Raw genomic sequence first — 23,214 nt, 5'->3', positions numbered from 1 at the left:
TTAAGAAATTATTTTTTACAAAAAATTAAAAAATATAAAAAAAAGAAACCACCATCCATGTCTTTGAAGGATACAGGAGTCATAATACAAACATAACATAATATTAAGGCTTTGTTTGATAAAATTGTAGAAATTTGTAAATTTGTAGTTTTAAGTATAAAGCTAGTTGAAAATCATGAATTTATCGTTAAAAGTTTATAATTGTATAAATAGTTTATTGAATTAAAGTGTTGTAAAAATAATTAATTTGTATAAATGATTTAAAAAGATTTATAATATTATATTAATATAGTATTAAAATTTGATACCATTTATTTTATTTATGATTAATTAAATAATTATACAAAAAATTAAATTTCACTTCATTAGATAAAAGAGACAATGGAGCAAGTTAAAAAAAATATGAAAAAAAGAAAAATAAAATTAGACTAACATATACATGTAAAGATTTTATTGTGTGAAATGTAAATTATTTTTTAAATGAAGAGTATAATAATAATAATAATAATAATAATAATAATAATAATAGTATTTAGTTTAAAAAGTTAAACACAGATAAATCTTTTCAAGACTACAAGCTTTTTTTTTTTTCCAATTTATCAAATTGTTTTACAAACTCAACAAGCTTTTTTCTAAATACAGTAAGTTGTCTTAAAATAATAAGAAATGAGTTATAGGTCGACTTCCTAATCTTTCTAAATCAAGTTAAAATTTTGTCTAAATTTACAATTTAATGGTTGTTTGGACTTTAACTTAAAAAAAATTAGTTTTTATTTTATGATTTTAATTTTATTCAGAGATGATAATTGTAATAACAACTATTGTGGTAGGTGTTTAGAGTGAATGAGAACTAATAATGAAAATAATGGCATGATAGTAAAATTATAATTACAATTGTCATCAATTGTAATGGTAATTATGGTAGTAATAATAGTGGGGTGTTAACTGCATTAATAATAGTGCAATAGTAGTTTTGGTGGATGGTCATAGTGACAATGATAGATGGTGACGACTTTGATAAAAATGATAATAACAACAATGATAATGATAGATAATTGAGGGTGATAAAAGGATATTAATGAAATGATTGTGATGATTGTGATGGTAGGTAGTCCTAATAGTAATGATTGTGATGGTAGTAGTGATCAACACACATAGTGGTAACAGAGTGACAGTAACCAAGAAAATGCTCTTTAATAGTGACAATCATAGTAACTATAGGGTGGTGGTCAACAATGATAGTGATAATAATGATAGTGACAATTATAAGTATATCGGTTGTGAAAAGTGAAAAAATTGAATAAACTATTTCTATAATTATAAATTAAAATGATATTCTTTTGTAGATTGAATTAAGTTTGTCTTAAAATTTAGTTAAAAAACTAATTCAACTCTATTTTAAACAAAATTCTTGATTCTAACTTTATATATAAAAATAAATTAAAAACTTGTAACCATTTCAAATGGGCTTAAGTTTGACTGAAAAATTTAAGTTCATAAACATTAGTGCCTAATAAAATTTAAAATAAAATACATAGAAAAAAAAGTGTAGGTTAATAATTGATCAGTTATAAGAGGGTATATCTGTATCTTTGTTACAACTTTATAACATCTGGCTAATGGTATACAGTAATAAATTAATAAATAATAAAATTTTATTAAAAGTTGTATAGTTTAATGATATCAATGCATTAGATTTTGTGGTGTTCTATGATTTTCCATAAGAAATTATTATATATAAGTTTTTATTAAGTTTCATTAAGCACATTAAAACAATTGTAATAATTATTACGCAAATTAAGCAAATAAAGCTAGAAGTGTGGCTTTTTTACATGCTTGCAGCTTTTTTAACGTTAAATTATGCATGTGTCCCTTTTTTTTTCCTTTACATAAATGTCTAGAAACATATGTACAGAAGTCGATTACATACGACTTTTACATTCCATTTTGCCTTTGAAGAAGTCAAATTCAATCGACTTCCATTCTTCAAAGAAGTCGATTTTAATCAACTTTGAATTGGATCCAAACAAATCAACTGTAATTGACTTTCATACTGCAATAAAAACAGCTAAAATCGACTTCTCTTGACATTATTGGAGACGATTTTAAACGACTACCATATATCCCGAGACCAGAAAGAAGCAAGAAGAGAGTGAATTGAATAGAGAGAGAACTGAGACTAGAGAAAGAAAGGAGGCCAGAAAGAGTAATCAGAGAATAGTGGAGATAGTGAAGACACCAGAGATGACGAAAGATGGATAACAATTTATATCGACTTAATTTTGTTGATCATATTGCAAGCAAGATGTTAACACAGGTAAATTAATTTTTAAATATATTTAATTTTATAATTAGTTATTTTTGTATTTAATTTAATGTATTATTAATTCTGTAATTATATGTAGAAATATGTGCAAATGTTAATACTTATTATCTTTTAAATTAATTATAATTGTTTGTTACAATTATTATATTGAGGAATGTAAATAAAATTTTATTATATATTTATAATTATTATGATAATTTAGTTTTGTATTATAGTAATTTATAATTATAATAATTTTGATATAATATTTTTATTTAAATCTTGTATATATTATTTTGTTACAGAAAGCTCGAATTTTAAAAAGTATGCGTTATAATATGATGGTTCCTCCAGATTCAAGAATGGAACCATTTCTTAGGCAGACTGGTTTTTGGCATGTTGCATAGATGGTTCTAGTATTTGATTATGATATGACACTCATAAGTGCACTTGTAGAACGTTAGAGGCCTGAGACACATACATTTCACTTTCCATATGGAGAATATACGATCACTTTGGAGGATGTTGTGTTTCAGCTAGGCTTACATGTGAATGCAATCCCTGTGAGTGGTTGCATTGGAGCGTGGAAAAATTTTTATGATCAAAATATATGGGCATTATGTGAAGATTTACTTAGAGTAGTTCCTGATGAGAGAAATATAAAAGGATTTTCTATAAATTTACAATAGTTTATAGATATATTTGGAGCATTACCTCATAATGCTGATGGACAAACTATTATTTGTTACACTAGAGCGTACATAATGGTTATATTTGGTAGGGTATTGTTTCTAGATAAATAAGGATTTAGGGTGCATATGAAGTGACTACCTCTTTTATCTGATTTTACTGAGATTTCAAACTATAGTTGAGATTCTGCTGTTCTAGCATTCCTTTATCGTGTGAGCTTTGTCGTGCAGTGAAATACAATGTCACCGAAATTGCAGGTTATTTACCTCTTCTACAGTCTTGGACATGGTACAGAATACCTCAGTTAGCCCCTAGGCACCATCATCCTCTCACTTTTCCACTAACATTGAGGTACATTTATTATTGAATATGTTAATTTTTGTTATTTATATATGTTAAATTTGCACCCTAAAAACTAATTATGCTCATTTCAGGTGGAAAAGTTTTAGGTCATCGACGAGATTAGATACAAATAAGTTATTGCAATATAGGAGGATCATTGATTCAATTGTCATTGATGGAGTAAGTTCAAAGAGGATGTATGCTACTAACTTTTGTTGACTTTTAATTTTAATTTTGGGTCTAATATTTGTTTTTGATTATTTCAGTTTAGGTGAATGCCCTACAACAACAATAAGATTAGTATGATTACACCTCCTTTTGTGTATGATGAGGCTGATGTTTGGGCATTTGTGACTGCTCTTATACAGTTTACTATGATTGAGTGGCACCATATTGATCGCACGGTTCAACAATTTGGTGGAGCACAACACATATCAATCAGCCTGAATGCTAAGGATGGGAGGGGTGACCTAGATGTATGGTGACCTGATTATCACTAAACATGACACGCTACATAGGAGGCACAGGAAGCGACAAGTTCAATATCCTCTAACTGATGATGATCGTCCCTCTGTCGAGTATTTCTAGTGGTATTTGTCAGTCACTAATAGATTTTTATCATTGGATGGAGTCCCATAAAAATTAGAGCTTAGGGACTTGCCTGATGGTGTAGCACTACATGCTCCCCTAGTACCTGACATCACACACCCTGATGACGTTCCAGATAGATGCTCTTTTAGCTGTCGTTTGCGTGCAGGTACACGTACTAGTAGATGTCAATACCCCAATGAGGCGCATATACCAGCCAAACCCCCAGCACATGATGTACAACTTGATGCATATCCCACTGTACAACCTACATTACACCACATATACCACCCGACACCCATATACTCCAGCCAGCACTTCATGTCAGGATCTAGCCAACAACAATACATGTCTGGCCCTTTTCAACACCAGTTCATGCTGGGCCCTAGCCAACCATATATGACTCCCAGCCAGCAGTTTATGAGAGGTCTTAGTCATTAGTTCATGTCTGATTCTTTTCTTACTCTAAGTCCTACGCAGCATTTTGTCACAAGTCTAACCCAGGATGATATTGCATGACATATATCTTTCAGTCCACCTTTCATTTCAGATGTTGAGGTTACGACATGGCTACATTCATCTGAGACACGTGCACCAGTTCAAGATATTCAACCACCGGATCATTTCTATCGACCATCGCCAATGTATCAGGAGGAAGAGGATGAGCTTGATGACCTGGAAGAAGAAGCAGATGACCAAGATGAGCCACAGGAGGAAGAAATCGTACATCATAGACCAGTGCGATAGATTGTATATCATCGCTGTGTAATAGGGAGTCACATTGCTGGCCCTAGACGCAATAGGCATGGCTTATAGTGTTTCAGATCAATATGTATCGTTTTAATTATGCACTTTGTCTTTTTTTATTATTATTATTCAAGCATGGTGGTGTAAGACATTTATGTTTAACTTACTTTAAGTTTTAATGTAGTTTGAAATTTATCATTTTTATATATGATTAGTTTAGCTTGGTTAAATAAATCAATTTGTGGTAGACAATAAGCCCATAAAAAAAATATATTCGTTAGGAAAAAAGGCGATAAACAACAGATATATTGCAACACATTAAACTTAACACCAAGAATTCTTTTACAACATAACACAATAAATCAATTATTTTGGCTAGAGGATGGAGCATGTGAGCATGTCCGTCTAGTGTGACTAGTACCTCTACACAATCCACATCGCTTTCCCTGGCTCAAATCATTTTCATCAATTTCATTGTGAAAGCGGTCGACCCTCACTACTTTGCTTAAGTGTAGGATTTAGTCGCATAGAAAGGTCACTGTATGGTGGCCAGATATCTTCATTAGGAATTGAAGAGAATTGTGTTTTATACACATTGAACACGGACTCAATGGTGTAAACATCATGAACAAAAGAAGTCTAATCTCTTCGAGCGTCAGAGCATGCAGCGAGTGCATGACGACACGGATAATGTAACTTTTAAAATTATCTACAGTCACACCATCGCTCTATTAAATGTACCCTGAGTTTTCGTTGACCACGGCTTCCCATGTTATCTCTTTCAAACACCAAGTATTCTAACGCATCTCGGGTCACTCGAGTGGTACTCATATTCCCAAAGTGTTTCCTATGCTCCTCAATTGCATTTAACAATGTCTGTGAAAATTTTTTGCCACTAGCAAGTTGCATCTTTGCCTCTGTTCCTTTTTTTATGAACAATTCAATAAGACGATAATATGTTAACTTAACTATGGGTATAATAGGAAGATTACGAGTACCTTTCATGACCGCATTCATACACTCTAATAGATTAGTAGTCATGTGCCCAAAGCGACGACCCTCATCAACATATTGAGCCCACTTTGCACGCGGTATGTTGTTATTCCATGCACATATCGCAGGATCTACATCACCCAATGCTCTAAACCAGTACAAGAAAACTTGTTTAGTCTTTGCATATGCTGCATTCAACAACAATCGCTTTGTATCTTTGTTCTTGAACTTTACTACAAAATTTGATACAATGTGTAGCAAACAGTATTCATGATAGGCTGAAGGAAGATGTCACTCATTATTTGTTGCTTCTAGAGTTGCTTTGATAGCATAATGCTTATCAAATATGACAAGTATGCCCTCTTGTAGTGTCACATGCTGACGAACATTTCTCAGGAAAAAAAAAACCATGTTTCTTTTGTCTCCCTCTCCACCACTGCAAATGCTACTGGCAAGATATTTGAGTTGTCATCTTGGGCAATTGTCATCAACAATGTTCCACTATACTTGCCATACAAGTGTGTCCCATCAATTGAAATAAATTTTTTGCAATATTTGAATGCCTCTATGCATGGTGGATAAGTCCAGAAAAGACGATGAAATATAAAGCAACCATAATCTACAACATCACCAATATAGTATGGTCCAGTTTGCATTTGGACAATAGTACATGGCATATAAGACTGCAAGCCACCCAACCATCTTGGAAGTTCATCATACAATTCTTCCCAATCTCCATATATCGTAGCAATAGCTTTTTGTTTGGCGAGCCACACTTTTCTATATGTTGTCTTCAACCTCAACTCTGACTCGACTGATGCTTGTAAGGCTTTGATTTTTATCGTCGGATCTGCTTGGATCATAGGGTATATATAGGCACAAATAATATTATAATCCATTTGAGCATGTTGATTCATAGACTCTGGAAAGACACGTGTGTGGTCCTGTCAATTTTCGCACTTCCCATAACTGTAATTTTTTACGGAAAGTGACACGTATACTCCAATTACAGTTAATGTCAAACTTGACACACTTGCAATAAAATTTTATGTGATCAGATTCATAAACTTTATACTGAACACCTCTTCGGATGCTGTAATTTTTAACAGCAAACATCACTTTATTTTTATAGTGAAATACTTGACTAACTAACACATCACTATCTCGCCCTATACTCGAACTTGAACTAGACTCATTCACATTATAATGCATTACAGCTAATTGTTGAATAGTGACTAGGATGATGTCAAGCTTGAGATTGGGATTGGAATTGAGATGGCAATATCAAATGTTCATCCAAATTTTGTACATCACACAACTGTTCATCTTCATCATCGTCAATGTCCTCTTCTTCATCATTCTCAATATTCTGTTGTACCACAACAAAATCAAAATCTCTAACCAAGCTACCTTGTCTCATTTCCTGTGGATTAAGAGATAATGGATTTTCAATGTCTCTAACAAAGTGCTCAAAACTTGGAGAACCTACCTTATCATGTGAATTGTGCATGTGGTGGGACATCTCAACTAATGGACCTGCATTTGATACAGAAGGTGATGGATCTGAGACTGAGCCTTTAGAGCTAAAATGATCACCTTGTAATTCAGAAAAAAGCTCTATTGTACGAGCTTTAGCAAATGAGTTAAAATAACTAAATATGTGATCGATGTGCTCATCTTTCCGTATTCGTCACCTTTTATATCGAATACCAGTTGGCCTAATATCAACTGACATCCTGTAGAAAACCTTTGAAACTTGTATATTGTTTTCCTCATACTTCTCCAGTATTCGGCTCTCCAATTGTAACAAAGTAATTGGGGAACGGACAAAAAACTAACCAAGTCTAATAGTCGCTACGAAACTTCTCTCCCTCTATTGTGTTTACAATCTTACCATTATAATATATAAGCACATGAATATCATTCTCTCCCATTTTACTAAAAATGCACTCAATTGGTTGATTTTTTGAATAATTTGATGCAAGCTGTGTTTATTTATAAGCGAAAACAAATGGAATGGTAATTGAAAGCAGTTGTCAATACTAAAATCTATTAAAATCGATTTCTATGTAAAAGAGAAATCTATTAAAATCAACTTCTACGTTGAAGAGAAATCCATTAAAATCGACTTTTGTGTTAAAGAAAAATATATTAAAATTGACTTCTGTATAAAAGAGAAATCTATTAAAATCTTCTAGGTAAAAGAAAAATCTATTAAAATCGACCTCTATGTTAAAGAGAAATATATTAAAATTAACTTCTGCGCATATTGAAAGTCGATTTAAATCGACTTCTATACTAGGCCTAACCCAAATCCATATAAGTCAATTAAAGTTGACTTCTTAGTATATCTTAAATTATTGAAAATCAGTTAATATTGACTTCTGATTCAAAATAATTTCAAATTTTAACTAAAGTCGATTTTAATCAACTTCAACTATTACATTTTTAGGACAAATTTGTAAACTTTTCTAAAAAAGGACATTTATGTAATTAATTTTTAAATTTATTTTATTTACATAAAAAATCCCTAGAAGTGTTTATGCTTGTGTGTCGTTCTCATCGATGTTGTTATTTAAAATGAAAATAATGGAATAAAAATTGTAAATAAATGACATTATAATAACTAATATGTCTATGGAGTTCAACGTGTGCATCTCGATGGAAAGCAAGCAGTTATCCTTCTTCAATCTTCAGGACATGTTAAATTGTTTAATCTAAATATTGTTTATCCATAAATAAATTCTATAACCATGAGAGGCATATTAACCAGTTTTATTAACATATACATGACCAGATAACAAGTTTTGCTACGAGCACCAGCAAGAAACATTGGACAACAAGTGCCTGTGAGTAGCAAAAGATAAAGGATTCTGTCCAGGTTCATTCTTCTTCACCCTCAGCCTCATAAAGAGCTTTGATTTCTTCAACATCATCATAGCTACCAAGGAATATGGGAGATCGCTCATGCAACTTCTCTGGAACTAAATCAAGTGCCTGATGACATAGAAGATTTATCAATTCATTGGCAAATAATGATCCCTGTAAAACAGGGAAAAAATAGAACAAAAAATTGGAAGGTCAGTAAAGAAAATGTAGATTACCCGTTGCTTGCCAGTGAAAGCCTGTCCTCCTGCTTGTTCCATCAAGAATGACATTGGGAAGACTTCATACAGGACACTGCACAAGAAAAGTAAATTAAGTCGTCAAATTTTAAAAGATTCTGACACGGGAAAGTCTTATCAAGCTTGAATATGCTCCTGAGGGCCACAAGTAAAAGAATAAATGCAGAGGTTGAACATGGCATACCGAAGCTTTCCATTTGGACTTTTTTTATCTGCAGGGTACAAAAAGATTCCTCCATAAAGCAATGTACGATGGACATCAGCTACCATGCTGTTAATGAATAGAAGTGTTTATAAGTTGAAAAGAAATAATTGAAACAACTTTTTTGAAAAGGCGAACATAAAACTCTCATTCTGTGGCTACAGTCAAGTGCAGTAGTTGATGAGGATAATGTGAAAGTTTGTTGAGTTAAACTTACTAAAATAACCATTTACAAATTCTGTTAGTTGATTACTTCCAGTGCAATGATAACATACTATGCAGTTCTGAACATAAAAGACTATTGATCCATCACATTCTTCCGAACACCCGAATTATCATCTTTTTGGAGTGTGAACAAACTAACTGAAATATCAATGTAACTATTGCAACTATGGATTGTATAGCGTCTAATGGTCTGGCCAATAATTAAATCGCTGTTTGCATTAACTGTGAGAAAATAAGAAGTTAAAAATAAAATAAGGTTCAGGGTGGTAATTAACCAACTCTGTGGAGGACTAAAACAAGGTTGAGAATCTATGATACCTTCCAATGTATCTTAGAGACTTTGGTGATGAACCATCTTTTGGAAACTTGCATCTGTCCACGTAACTGAACAGAAGTAAAAAATGAATTACAAGATTGTCAAAATTTGCACTGAAGTTCCTGAAAACATTATAAACTACTGAATTCATGCATACGTAGCAGTAGGGCCGTCCCAGTTTTTGGCATTTCCTTCATTCACTGAATAAATGTTGCCTTTCTCGGGGATCTGTGCAGAACCACTCATAAAACGATTAACATATGCTTCAAGTATGCTACAGATGGCAAGGGCACAAATGTCCTTATATTCTATGAATTGATACACTAACTTTCTCCGCACTGGTAAATACCATTAAAGAACGCAGAAACTAATGTCTTCCTAATCCCAAAGAGTTTTAAATAGCGAAATCTTATCAGAAAAAGAAATTAATGTGTTCCTACAGAGAGATTATTGAAGAACATAACAGGTCAATCATCTAAATAGTTGATAAATATTATGAAACATTTGTTTCGAAAGAAGGGAAGTGATTGAACTGTCATCTTAACTAGGATTGGAATAAGTACTGGAAGTTTGTATGGCCTAGTAAAGCCTCATCCATCTAATAATTCGAAAATGCTACGACTTTAACCCAATATCTTTTCTATGGGCATATTTCAAGGTCAAGAGAAGTAGCTTGCACCAGATACAGTTTGAACAAATAAAAAATCAAAAACTTGCTGACTTTCATAAGAGCTGAGCAGCCAGACTAGCATTTGCAGAGAGAGAGATAATTTGTAAATTATAACAGTTACCTGTAAGTGGGCTGAGAAATACCTTAATGTCAGGGTGAGTTAGGATGAACTCACCAAGAGATGGGTCAAGGGTGAAACCATTAACACCAGCTCCAGTGCTTAACACAAGCTGCAAAACCATTAGATCTCAAATTGTAACACAGAAATTAAGCATTGTAATTTTAGAATGAAGACAGAGGAAAGTCTGAGTCCCCAGATATACCAGAAAAAAAAGGAATCAAATTGTTTTCTTCTTCCACCCAAATATGTGAAAACAAAAATTCACATTGACAATTTAATTTATACTAATATACTAAAATTGATCAGCAATCAGAATGAAACTTCGCCTAAAGACGAAGAAAATATAAGAGAAAATGAAGACAAAAAGGTACACAGGTGCACCCAAGAAATACAGGCATCTAAATTCCAATCAATTTTAAAAAGTGTAGATTTATTATACCGTGCAAGAGCTTCCATACATACAATAACCAGCTGCCACCATGTTCTTCCCAGGTTGCAGGACATCTTCTATGGTTGGTTCATGGGCATCTTTCAACGCATAAATACCAAAAATCTACAACACAATTATCACAGACAATGGTTAAGTTTGGATTAACTTCTCAAGAAGTATTCATTGGAGACAAAAATCAAACAGTAAAATAAATCAAATTTTTCCTATAAGTTAAAATGAACTTATGTTCTTCTACTATTTTAAATGAGTTTTTTCAATTATCTTTTTCAAAACATAAGCTGCATAAATTAATTTTAAATTATAAAAAAGGGATATTAGTTATTTTATTTTTTATTTTCTTTTTCTACAAGTAATTCTGCGTAATGTTTAAATTGTATATTACATCGTGTGATTTTAATAAAAACCTAATCACTTATTATATTTAAGTTTTCACTACATATTAGAAAAACTAATAATAATAACAATAATAAACATAGTTTGCAAGAAAGAAGGAGGAGGCATCATACTGTGCCAATGGACACCCCACAATCAATGTTAGACGAGCCATCCAACGGGTCAAAAACAACACAGTACCTGCATCATAAAACAAATCCATACTGGATTGATCAGAATCAATAAATAAAACCAAAACTTTGTCTGTAAGATTTTAAATTGCAGATAGCATCACGTGATACAATCACAACATCTTGGTGGCTCAATGGCCATGGCAACGGAATCAGGTTGTGATCGCAAATTGTTCAAGTCAAAATTGCCTTAATTACTCTTGATAGCCGCAGCTGCAATTTAAAACCTTTCTGTACAGAACAAATTACTAAGCCACAGAGAGAGTGAACAACTTTCCACGCAATGAAGGCTCCACAAATATTGCATCCTCGTCTTCTTCAGAAACCAAAATGCACTGTTCAAAGATCATAAAATCACCAAACCCTCAGCTTCAGTTCTTCAAGACACAGCCAAAATAAATAAACGATTTTGTAAAGTATTTATTACCATAGAGATACAATCATACAAAAATATAATAAATATATTTTTTTCTGATAAAACTTTTGTACGTTTAAACTTATTTCTAAAAGTTTAGGTTAACAATCAGATATTCGATCACTTACGGTTCGGCCACTGCTTATCAGAGCCTTCATGAAGACCTCATTGGAAAGGACATCAAGTTTCTTCTGTTCCTCGCCCTTCATTCCAAACAACAAACAAACGAAACAGAAAAAGAAAAGCAAATAAATAAAAACCACACCAAACAATAATAACAAAAACACATCGATTTATTCATCAGGAAGCACTTGCCTGAACATTGGTCTCTCCAGCGAGTCCAATAAGCTTAGCAAGACCGGCCTTTAAGCACAAAGGTTTCATTACTTTGATATCGATTTTGCAGTAATACCTGTGGAGAGAGAGAGAGAGAGAGAGAGAGAGTGAAAGATGACGAAGCGAACGAACCTTGTTAACAGAAGAACAAACGAATTTGCAACCGAGAACAATGTGATTGAGCAAGATGGTGAAATCGCCGCGTGACTCAGGGTGCTTGGATTGCTCGTTCAACACGAACCGTGTTATGGTCATCAAGTCCGTGCGTAGTGCCTCCGCGCTGTGGTCCATTATTTCGAGTCTTGTTCACCTGAACCGAACAAGCCGCACCCAATTAAGAAAGTACATGGGTGGAGTGAGATATTAATTGATTAATTAGTTTGATTAAAATAATAACAATAATAATAATAATAATCATAATAATAATATAAATAGTGGGTGTTATGGGTGAGAGGGGACCAGTGCAGTCCACTAGGAAAGAGGGTGAGGGGTTCGAGGTTTGGGTGACGGGGAAGAAGCGGAAAGGGATGGATCTATCTTCTGGCAATTGTGACACGTGGCGATTAGAGAATCAAATACCCATTTCGTAACTGTTGCGGCGGATAACGATTTTCGTCTTTCTCTCATTTTACGTTACTCAATACTGTATGCGACTATGCGATGCATTTCGATTTCGATTCTCGAGCCATGGAAGACGGTCATGGGTTTCCGCTATTCTTCCGATAATAATATATATTTTTTTAAAAAGTTTTGTTATATGATGTGTTTGTATATTAATTTAAGATTTAGATTCATTGAAATATAAGATTAAATTTAGATATTATACCACTTAATATTAATTTCTCCATACTAAGTTAATTTAACGTGTAATATATTTAAAATTTTAAATAAATATTACAATTTAGATGTTAATACATAAATATTTAAATTATATAAAAATTAATATACATAACTATAAAAATAATATAAAATAATTTAATAGTTAAATTGATTAATATCTTATTTTATAAAAGTTATTAAGTGTCTCATTATTTAATAAGTAATTGTTTAATATATTTTATTTTATAAAGTATATGATATATTAACATAAGTTGAAAAATAAATAATTTTGATTTTATAAGAAATAAATTTTTATTTTATTAATATTGATAAAAAAAATGTATGTCATAAATTTATATTTTATTTTAAAAATATTTATAAGATAAAATGGATCAATTTATATCTTATGTATTGAATAAATGAATATATACTTACATGGACAATAGGTGAATATTTTATTAATTTAAATCTTATTTAAAAATAGTGTAGATAAGAAAAAAATTGGTAGTTGTTTCTTATAAATAAGATTAAAGGGAGTAAATTAAAAAAAATAAAAAAATATGTTTAGTAATTTTTTTAGAAATTTATAATTTAGGGGTCATTTGAAATAATTTTTAATTTTAAAATCTAAAAATAATGTTACAGTTTTGGTTTAAATTTTTTTTATAATCTTTAGCTTTAAAATTTTAATGTTAATTTTTAAATTCAAAATTACAAATCACTCATTACATATTTAGATTTGTTTGTTTGAAATAAAATGATTAACAATAATAGTAACAATGATGATTAAAACAATAATAGTGGTGAATGGCTATAATAGTAATAATTTATAATGGTGATAATTTTGATAGTGACAATAGTAAGAATAATAGTCACAATAAAAGTAATATCAACGATAATAACAATAGTTTCAATAGTAATAGTGACAATGATGATCATAAATTGTCAAAGTAAACAAAGAAGAAACAAAGATGTTAATCAATGGTGGTAGTCATGGTGAATGTAACAAAAATGATAACAATAATGCAATAATGTTAGTAGTAGTAATAGTAACAATGATAATTATAAATTGTCAAAGTAAACAAAGAAAAACAAAGATGTTAATTAATAATAGTAGTTATGATGGATGAACAAAAATGACAACAACAATGTAATAATGTTAGTAGCAGTAATAGTAACAAATATTGTGTCACAACCAGAAAAAAGTGAATTAGCAAATAAAAAAATTGGTAAATATAAGTTAAAATTTGGTCGCTAAATTAATTAGCGTCTTAAGTGAAGTGGTTGCTATAAAACTAGTTATAAAGCATCTTAATGACTAAATATTTAATTAGTTGCTAAATTTTTAAATTGATGAGTGGATTATTTGATGGCTAATTATTAGTAATCAATTACAATTACAATTACAATAACCAATTACATTGGGCCTCATTTAAATTCTACCTACATGAAAAACATGGTAATTGATTATAAGTATTCTATAATTCAATAGGAGTCTTCTTTATTTCAAAATGAATAAACTCAAATTCAGATAATGTTGTTTTTTTTTTGGGTCATGAACTCCAACAAATTATAACTTTTGAAAACTTGAAAGTAGTCAAAATTTTCATATTTAAACAACTTTTGAAACAATGCAAGATACGTGTCTTATTGAGCCAATTTGAGAAACATGAAAAAATTCATGACGAAGAGAAAAGAAGATCTAAAGCCACAACTTGAACATAGGCCTTTACTATAGTGACAATGGTTGCACAACAGTGGCTTCAGGTCAAGAGGTGAGGTATAGAGGTAGTAATATAACTAGTTCCAACTAGTGATGCAGCAGCGATGGTCACTAGTTTCTTGCACTTCAAAGTTGTCTAAGATGGTTTTGCCATTTGGAGGAATTTCCATTGAAACCTATTTCGTTAAATTCGTAGAAAAAAAAAAGAGATGAAAAATTTGGATGTTATTTGGTTGAGAGAGAGGAGAAAGATCAAAAAGAGAAGTTAGAGAGAGAGAGAAAGAAAGAAGCATTAAGGAGAAAGAGAGTACGGTCATCAAATGGAAGGAAAAATCTACTTCTATCACTTAAACTCACTGTAATCAATTATATTAAGCTAACAAAGGGTCTCAATTTTGCAAAATTTATTTAGCGATAAAATTAGTGTTCTCATTCACACTTTATTTTGTAATTGAAAAAATTAATTACTAATTTGGTCACTAAATAACTTGTTACAATTTAGTGACTAAATCATATTTTATTTTTGTGATAAAAAAATTGGGTTACTAATTCAATCACTAATAATTGTTATAATAATTATCCATCGTCACAAATTAGTGACTTATTATTTTTTAGCTGCTAAATTTGGTTGCTAATTAATATTATTTGCTTCTAATCTTTATTTAATGAAATAAAGACTCAATTTAAAATTTTAATTTGTAAGTTACAAAATGACAATGCATATGAATACTTATATGCATAATGACCTACCTTGGTGGTCTCTTATGACATTTTTCATCAAACTTTGTGTCTTCATACTCTTCATTCACTCACATGTTTCTCATTATTTTTTAAGTGATCAGGATGTTAACTTATATTTTACACAACTAGTCTCTTTACCAAATTCTCTATTACCAATTCTCTTTTTTCTTATTCCTCTTGAAGTCATTGGGTTTACATACTTTGTTCATAATCTTATTCCAAGATTAGACAAGCTCTTTGCCCATTCTTTCAAGTGTGTCTTTCTTAGTTATCTTTATATTTTAAAAAGGTATAAATGTTACTCTCTTGCTCTTCATCAATATATTATTTCTTCTAATGTTATATTTTTTAGTTAGATCCTTTCTTTTTTATCTAAATCTTTATTTACTTCTTCTTCAGACTTAGTAGGATCAACATCATTCGTTCCACCAACCAATACTATAACATCCTTATTTTCTCTTTGGTCATCCTTTGCAGATTTAGTAGGATCAACATCATCATCTCTACTTCCACCAACCAATACTATAACTACTTTCAACTCACCATTAGTTTCATCTTGGTCATCTTCTCTAACCCTACCTTATACTAGCGATATTTCTATTGCTTCAAAAAAGTATTCTATGTACTTGAAATTCCTCTCCTCATTATGTTACATTAAGTTATTATCACTTATCTTCTTCTCATTATTATTTCTTCTCTTTTTTGTCTTCTATTTCTAGTCCTAAGAAGGTAGGAGTTGCTCTTACTTATCCGGATTAGAGACAAATATTGTTTGACGAAATGTGTACATTAGAGTAGAATATTACTTGGGATATGGTTTCTCTTTCTCTTGGAAAATCTATTATTAGCTATCGGTAGGTTTTTACCATTAAGGTTGATCTAGGTAACTTAGTTGATCACTTTAAAGCTTGCCTTATGGTTGAAGGTTATACTCAAATCTATGACTTTGATATTAGCAAAATATTTTCTCTTGTCACTAAGGTGACTTTTGTACAATTGCTCATGTCCATGATTGTCATTCACTATAACCCTTCTTTTAGTTAAACATCCAAAATATTTTCATCATAATAATCTTGAAAGAATTCTACAAAGAGCAACCTCTTAGTTTAGTTGTTTAGGGGGAATGTTCTAAACTTGTCTTTTGCCTACAAAATATTTTATATGGTATAAAATAATCTCCCCATACAGTTTAGTAGATTTAGTACGATTATTCAATAATTTGGTATGAGTCAAAGTAAACTAGATCATTTTTTTTTCTATTGTCAGTCCTACATCAAAAGCATTTATTTGTTTATGTAGATAACATTGTTAGTTCATATAGTGATCATTATGGAGTCACACAAGTGAAGCAACACCTTTATTAACATTTTTAGAGAAGGATCTTAGCATACTTAAATATTTTGTGGAGATTGAGATGACATTATCTAAACATGACATTTTATTTCTCAAAAGAGTTATGCAATGGACATTTTGGAAGAGACATGATTGATGAATGCAAAGTTTGTTGATACTTCTATGGATCCTAATACTAAGCTTATAACTAATTAGGGAAAGTCCTTTGAAAATATAGAAAGATATAGATGATTGGTGATAAGTTTGTAATTAGGCCATCTTTTACAAACTATATATTGACGTTTGGCATTTATTTGTATGTTGTGCAGTTTAGCATAAAAAAACCACAACTGGGATTAAGATGTGTTTTGGATCCAAATTGGTTGCAAAATAGAGCTTTGCAACAGTCAGTTGGCCTAGACCATGTAATCAAGCACTAGAGTGCTTCGAATACATACACAGTCGTGCATATTAACCAACACACCCATGTATTAGATTTAAGCATGCTCACCTGTAAGAAACCCAACTATGAAACAATTTTTGAGTTTTCAAAACCTATTTAAATGAACCTTGGGGGCAGCAATTAATCATCCTATTTTACACTTTACACCTTGTTTTTACACTTTGCTTTGGATTTCTCCTAGCATATTATTGGTGGAACTTAGAGCTTTGAGTGACTGTACTTGAAAATCGAGAACTCATCTTATCTCTAATTTACTATTTCTTTTGATTATGTCTTTGTTTTTTATTATTTCAGTTCATTTCTTTAACATGGGTAACTAAATTCATAACTAAAGTTATGAGAATACTTGTTTATGAGTTTATGATATTTTGATATTTGAATTTAAATTTGGGTTCCATTCGTGATTAGTTTTTATCCTATTGTATTTCTTTAATAATCTAAATAATTATATCGTCAGACGACCGTACCTCAGTTAATTAATGGATCTATAGGATAAAATGAGACAAAGGATTCGATGAACCAAACTAATTTTTCTCTTCTAATTATTATTGTTATTAAATTAACAAGTTCATAGGTGCTTTATGTTTTCTCTAATTGATGTCTTGTATGACCATTGGAGATGTTAATTTAGAGAAAAGAATATTAATATTACATGACTATTGAGTATTAATAGTAATTGTATGAATGATTAGTAATCACAAGGAAATCAAATTAAGAATAAACAGAAAATAACATAAAGAATTAAATGAGAAAACTCATATGTCCTAAGTTTCTTTCCGATAAGTTTAACTAAGACGTGCATTGTATTCCTTGTTTTTGGTTTTATAATTGATTTTATAAATTCTTGTTTTACTCTCATACCTTTGAAGCTCAAACAATTGAATCAGAAAATTCTTAATAATTGAAAAACAATATGATAATTTTATGACTTATTTTAAAATCTTTTATTACTTTTCGATAGGTAAGCTTACCCACTGAACAATTGGTTAGTAAATTAAATCATCTCACTATTACTTGACTTAATATATCATTTGTAATAAGTCAGATTCTTAACTTTTTATGTAAAGAACATTGAGATGTAGTTGTTTGCATTTGTGAAATACATTAAGGGAGCCTTAAGCAAAGATTTTCTATATGAAGAATATAATAAATAAATAATAAAATATTTTATAATCATTACTTTATTATTATAAATAAATAATTTCGTTATATACTAAACACACAAATTTTACTGTAGGTTTCTCAATCTCTTTTCTTTTAACAAATTATCGTTATATGTAATATTATTTTATGATTGAAAATTTTAATATATTATTAATCTTAATATGCAATTATTAAAGACATAATATCTCATGTCGATGAATTAATATATTTGATTATCAATTTACTCGTATACTAGTCTAGTCGTTATATATTATTCTAATAATAGTACTTGACTAAAGATTTTAATAATGATACTAAATTAAATATCTTGATTAACTCATTTGCTTAATGTTATATAAAGTTAAATTTACTATTATAATAATGTCATATATATACAATGAGAAATAATAATTTAAAATATCTCATTTAATTAAATAAAAAATTATCGTGTAAATTACATGTTTTAAGTATAATATTTCTTAGTATAATATTTCTTAGTATATATGTTAAATCCACATTCTAAGTGAATTTATATAACTAATTGTGCAGAAATTTGAAATGGTTAAGAAGATAAATGCATTAAGATAAACAAAAATTGTTTTTTTTTTGTTTTTGTTTTTGCATAAAATCTTTTTGAAAGCAAAAGATGAAAAATTATATATTTAACAACATAATACATGATTCATTATGTGTTTTCAAGTGCAGAGATGACAACAAATAAGTGAAAAAGACGATGTTGCAAATTGATAGAGTAGAAAAGAAGAATTGATTTCTAACATAGTGCGTCAGGACATTCAGTTTTTAATATCTCTAATTTTTTGCTTTAAAACTTAAAAAAAATGCGAGATAGGACATACAATTTCTAATGTCCAAACATTCCAGTTCTCAAGCACCATAGAGGACCCGAGTTAGGATATTCAAATATGAATCCCTATATTAATCCTCGTGGATATTCTAGAAGAATGCAGTTGGGATATGCAACTGTTTGTGTCCTTACATCAAGTCTGCAAAAATGAATACTTAGTTTGAATTTTAGAAATCTTTTATCAATTTTTTTTTATTTTCTCATTTTGAGATTTTATTTTTTCTTATTTTTCTTTGAGTTAGAGGTCAAGAATATGTAAAAGTAGAGATTAAAGCCTTGATGAAAATTTCTTTCATTTTTATCTTTTTCTCTATCTCTTTTCTTCTTTATTTACTATGTTTTGCTAAATTTATTAGGTTATAATAAGATTGAATCTTGATTTGAATCTTGAGTAACCTTATTTTACTCAATCTTAGTTTAGATTTCATGATTCAATTTTATTATGTATTTTTTTGCTTAGTGCTTCATTGTTAAAATGCATGATATAAAAGGTTTCTCATAATTGAAAAATTGATAAAATTCTCCTAAGTTAAATAAGTGACTCAATTCACTAAGTACTTAAAAATATGAATTAGGAATGTGTGACCATTGTTACTTCCTATGAAAATGATACACTATTTTTATTTTTGTTATTTACTATGATATGATTCACTTGACCGATAACATCTAACAATATACATTGATTACAAGATTATATAATGTCAAAACTAAGTTCTAAAGCTTTCTTAAAGCTAAAGTTTCTCATGAGAAGTTGGACATATTTTGTTAATGAGATCTTGCAAATTTATACCCTTATTACTTAAAAGAAAAATTATTATTCAAAATATTCAACAAATTAATTTTTTATTTCAAGATCATGCTTTTTCTGAAATAAAAATATTCAAATTAAAAAGTTCTTATTTTAATTTTTATTAGTAAGTTATTGATAATTAATCAAGATTAACCTACCAATTGTTATTAATTTAAATTTCAATTTACATCAAGACTACTTTAAAGATGTATCTCAATCAATTTATAAAATGTTACTCTAACAAAATATTTTTCAACAATTTGTGAAAAAAATTAAAAATTAAAATTATGTGACAATTTTTCTAGTACAAGTTAAAAAAAGTAATAAACATTATATAACTTTTTTTTTCTATATAATTATATGTTTCCTTAATTAATTCTTTTATAGATTTGAATGTTGTGAATTTAACATTTCTTTTCATTGCATTTAGAAGTTAAAGTTGAAAAAGAAAAAAAATATGATTAGAATAGTTTTAGAATCATATTTTTTATTAGATAAATAAATTTTAGAAATATATAAAAAGTGATAAGAAAAAAAAAAAAGAATTAAGGTTGAACTGTGTTTTAAATGTTGTAAGAGTATCTTGTTAGAATATTTGTTTAAACTTCGTTAATACTGTTTACATAAGAATAAGATTTTTAATTTTACACATAACTTCAAAAATTAATAAAAAATATCGTTCAAAATTTTGAAAACAAAACTTTTTAAGAGGGATATATATATATTTGCACAATTTAAAGAATCTATTGGTAATTAGAGTTAAAAAATAGGAAATCAACACACAAAGTTTATCTTAGTTTACCTGTAACTTTTGATTATCTTTAACTCTTGATCTCTTAACAAGATATTTCACTTATACCGAATAATTTTACTACAACAACAAATTCTTGAATTAACAAATTTTTCCATGTTTAAGAGACTTTTGACTAGTATACTTCTAGGATTGAATAAACTTTTAATACAAAAATTTTGTATTTTCGCATAAGTTTGAGTATTTAGCAATTAGACTATTAAATACTATTTATTTTAAACGTGAATACAACACACTTAATAGTTTCAATTAAGACATAAAATGTTGATCATTAAAATGATTTAAAAATATTAGCAGTTATAATCCTTTCTCAATTATCTTAAGTCTAATATATTTTTTTATTAATTTGTTTAGAAACGTTTTAATATTTTATAAAAAAAATAAATAAATTATATTCTTTGTTAATATATACAATGATTAAGTTGTAATTTTTTCACTTATAATTTTGAAAATTACATTCTCTTATTCCATGACATAAATATACTATATTATAATTAATTTTAATTTAAATGCACTTATTTACATAGATAAACAACTGTATATGAACCTTTTATTGACAACTTTTTTCTTAACAACTTTTGTAGTAACTTAGCTAGTTTTAACATGTTTTTTGAATTTAGGAATTTATATAATGAACTTTTAAATATCAAATTCAAACTTTATTTTAAATTTTTATGTCATAACATAAAAATATTTTGTAAATAAATTCAAAAATAACCATTAATGAAAGTTAAACGAACATTAAGATAGAATATTATATCTGTAAAATAGATTTATTTTTAACAAAAATTAAAGTGTAATATATATTATATTTATTCTTTATGAGATAAAAATTTAAATTTAAAATGAAAGAATAGAAAAGTACTCTAACTTTTTTGGTGGAGAGATGAAATTAAAAAGACAAAAAGTATTCTAATTTAAGTATATTTTAAATGAGAGGAATATAATTTGCTCATAAAATTATATTTTTTATAAAAATTATAAAAAATAATATTTTAATAAATATATTTTATTTAAAAAATAATTAATACTTACCTTAATTGAATCAAATAATATTTATTCATTAATAAATATAAAATTATAACTTACAAAGTAAGTTGTTAAATTTAGCAAAAAATAAATAAAAATAAGAGTATTTCATTTTTAAAAGTAGTTTTTGTACAACATTTTATTTTTAAAAACTAAAAATTATTTTAAAAATAAAATCAAACATTTTTTTAAAAATTAATTTTTAATTTTTAAAAATAAAATGTAATACAAATTTGTATTACGGCTAAACTCTCATTTTGGTACCAGAGAGAATTTGTGTCTGACATTTTATTTCCTAAAAAATTAAAAATGTCACATTAGTTAACTTTCATATTTGTCGTTCATTTTAATCCTTAAACGAAGACTCTGTTAATAGTAACATAAAGTTGATATGTCACGTTAAGCGTCATGTCAAAAGTTCAATTGACACAACCTATATCCTTTTGCAAGGTTGAAGAAGTGTACGCGGCAAATCGGTCCTAATTGGCAGGATATCATTCTAAGAAATTTGAAAGTGCCCTAATTGTCCAACATATCATTTTGCATCCCTCGCCAAAGGACCCTTTTTGTTTTAATTCTCCAATTCTATTTATGATTTGACATTGGCAAATGGTGGTTTCTTGAGTGTTATTCGTTTGATCCAACACTGTTTTGACCAAGCTCAGATCTTGGAGATACCCTTTGAAGAAAAGAGGTTTTCTTTGGTAGAATCCAAGGTTTGGTGGGTATGAAGAAGGTAATGGGTGAGGATAAATGTGCAAGCCAAAGTTACAAGATTTTAGGTATATAAATTCGAATATGTGGGAGAGTAAGGTTTAGAAGGTGAGCATGGATAGGTTAGAATCTAGGTTAGGTTGAGGATCTGGGTTGTCAAGATTTAGAATGCAGTTATAGATGATACATGGGTAACCACGATCGTTTGGTTAATGGCTTTAGGTGACATGTGAGAGCCTAGAGTTTTAAAAGGTTGGCTTTCTTGTTTTTCTCATCAATTTACTGTCAAAGCAATGCATGTTGAGTTACATTATGTACGTCTATCTCTTTTACCTCCAAAGGGTTAGTATTTTATTTCTTTCTATTTTTGTTTTCATTGTGTTACTTTGTATTTTTATCATAAGTTTATAAGAATAGTAGATATCTTATGTTGTCTTGCAACAAAGATTGAACCACTACTTTTGTTCTAGTTGGTGTGTTGACTTAGTAGAAGAAAAGAAAGAACCCTAACAATGAAAAAAAAAAATACCAATAATAGAAGAAAGAAGAAATCCTTCAAAATAAATGTTAATTAAACTCAACTTTTTATTTCTATTTGAGTGTCTGTGTTTAAGAACTAAAATGAATAACAAAAATAAAAATAAAAAAACTAAAATGAATAACAAAAATAAAAATAAAAAACTAACGTAATATTT

General features: G+C 29.1%; 1 protein-coding gene across 4 annotated transcripts; it reads right to left on the bottom strand.

The window, feature by feature from the left end:
* Positions 1-8,257: 8,257 nt before the first annotated feature.
* LOC113868163 (fructose-1,6-bisphosphatase, cytosolic-like) lies at positions 8,258-12,463 on the bottom strand. Of its 4 annotated transcripts, XM_027503746.1 has the most exons (12): positions 12,222-12,453; positions 12,069-12,116; positions 11,882-11,956; positions 11,612-11,673; positions 11,282-11,348; positions 10,764-10,877; positions 10,347-10,433; positions 9,691-9,761; positions 9,536-9,601; positions 8,975-9,061; positions 8,770-8,845; positions 8,258-8,662 (listed from the first exon to the last, which is right to left on the bottom strand). In XM_027503746.1, exons 1-12 carry the CDS (start codon positions 12,378-12,380, stop codon positions 8,549-8,551), a joined length of 1,026 nt encoding a protein of 341 aa, XP_027359547.1. In that variant the 5' UTR covers positions 12,381-12,453; the 3' UTR covers positions 8,258-8,548. The 4 variants fall into 4 exon arrangements, with proteins under 4 accessions (XP_027359547.1, XP_027359546.1, XP_027359549.1 ...); XM_027503745.1 differs by having other exon boundaries at positions 8,335-8,662; positions 12,069-12,463; XM_027503748.1 differs by lacking the exon at positions 10,347-10,433 and having other exon boundaries at positions 8,522-8,662; positions 12,222-12,462.
* Positions 12,464-23,214: the final 10,751 nt, after the last annotated feature.

This window comes from Abrus precatorius, unplaced genomic scaffold, assembly GCF_003935025.1.
Source record: "Abrus precatorius isolate BTA unplaced genomic scaffold, Abrus_2018 Scaffold5, whole genome shotgun sequence".
NCBI lineage: Eukaryota > Viridiplantae > Streptophyta > Magnoliopsida > Fabales > Fabaceae > Abrus > Abrus precatorius.
The sequence above is the reverse complement of the archived record's forward strand: the minus strand, read 5'-3'. Positions and strand labels throughout refer to the sequence as shown.

Excerpts from the sequence above, each read along its gene's own strand:
- LOC113868163 (XM_027503745.1), bottom strand. The coding sequence starts at position 12,380 with ATGGACCACAGCGCGGAGGCACTACGCACGGACTTGATGACCATAACA. Across the intron at positions 11,957-12,068 it reads CTGGAGAGACCAATGTTCAG|GGCGAGGAACAGAAGAAACT; the intron begins GCAAGTGCTTCC and ends TTTGGAATGAAG. Across the intron at positions 9,762-10,346 it reads TAACTCACCCTGACATTAAG|ATCCCCGAGAAAGGCAACAT; the intron begins GTATTTCTCAGC and ends GGTTCTGCACAG.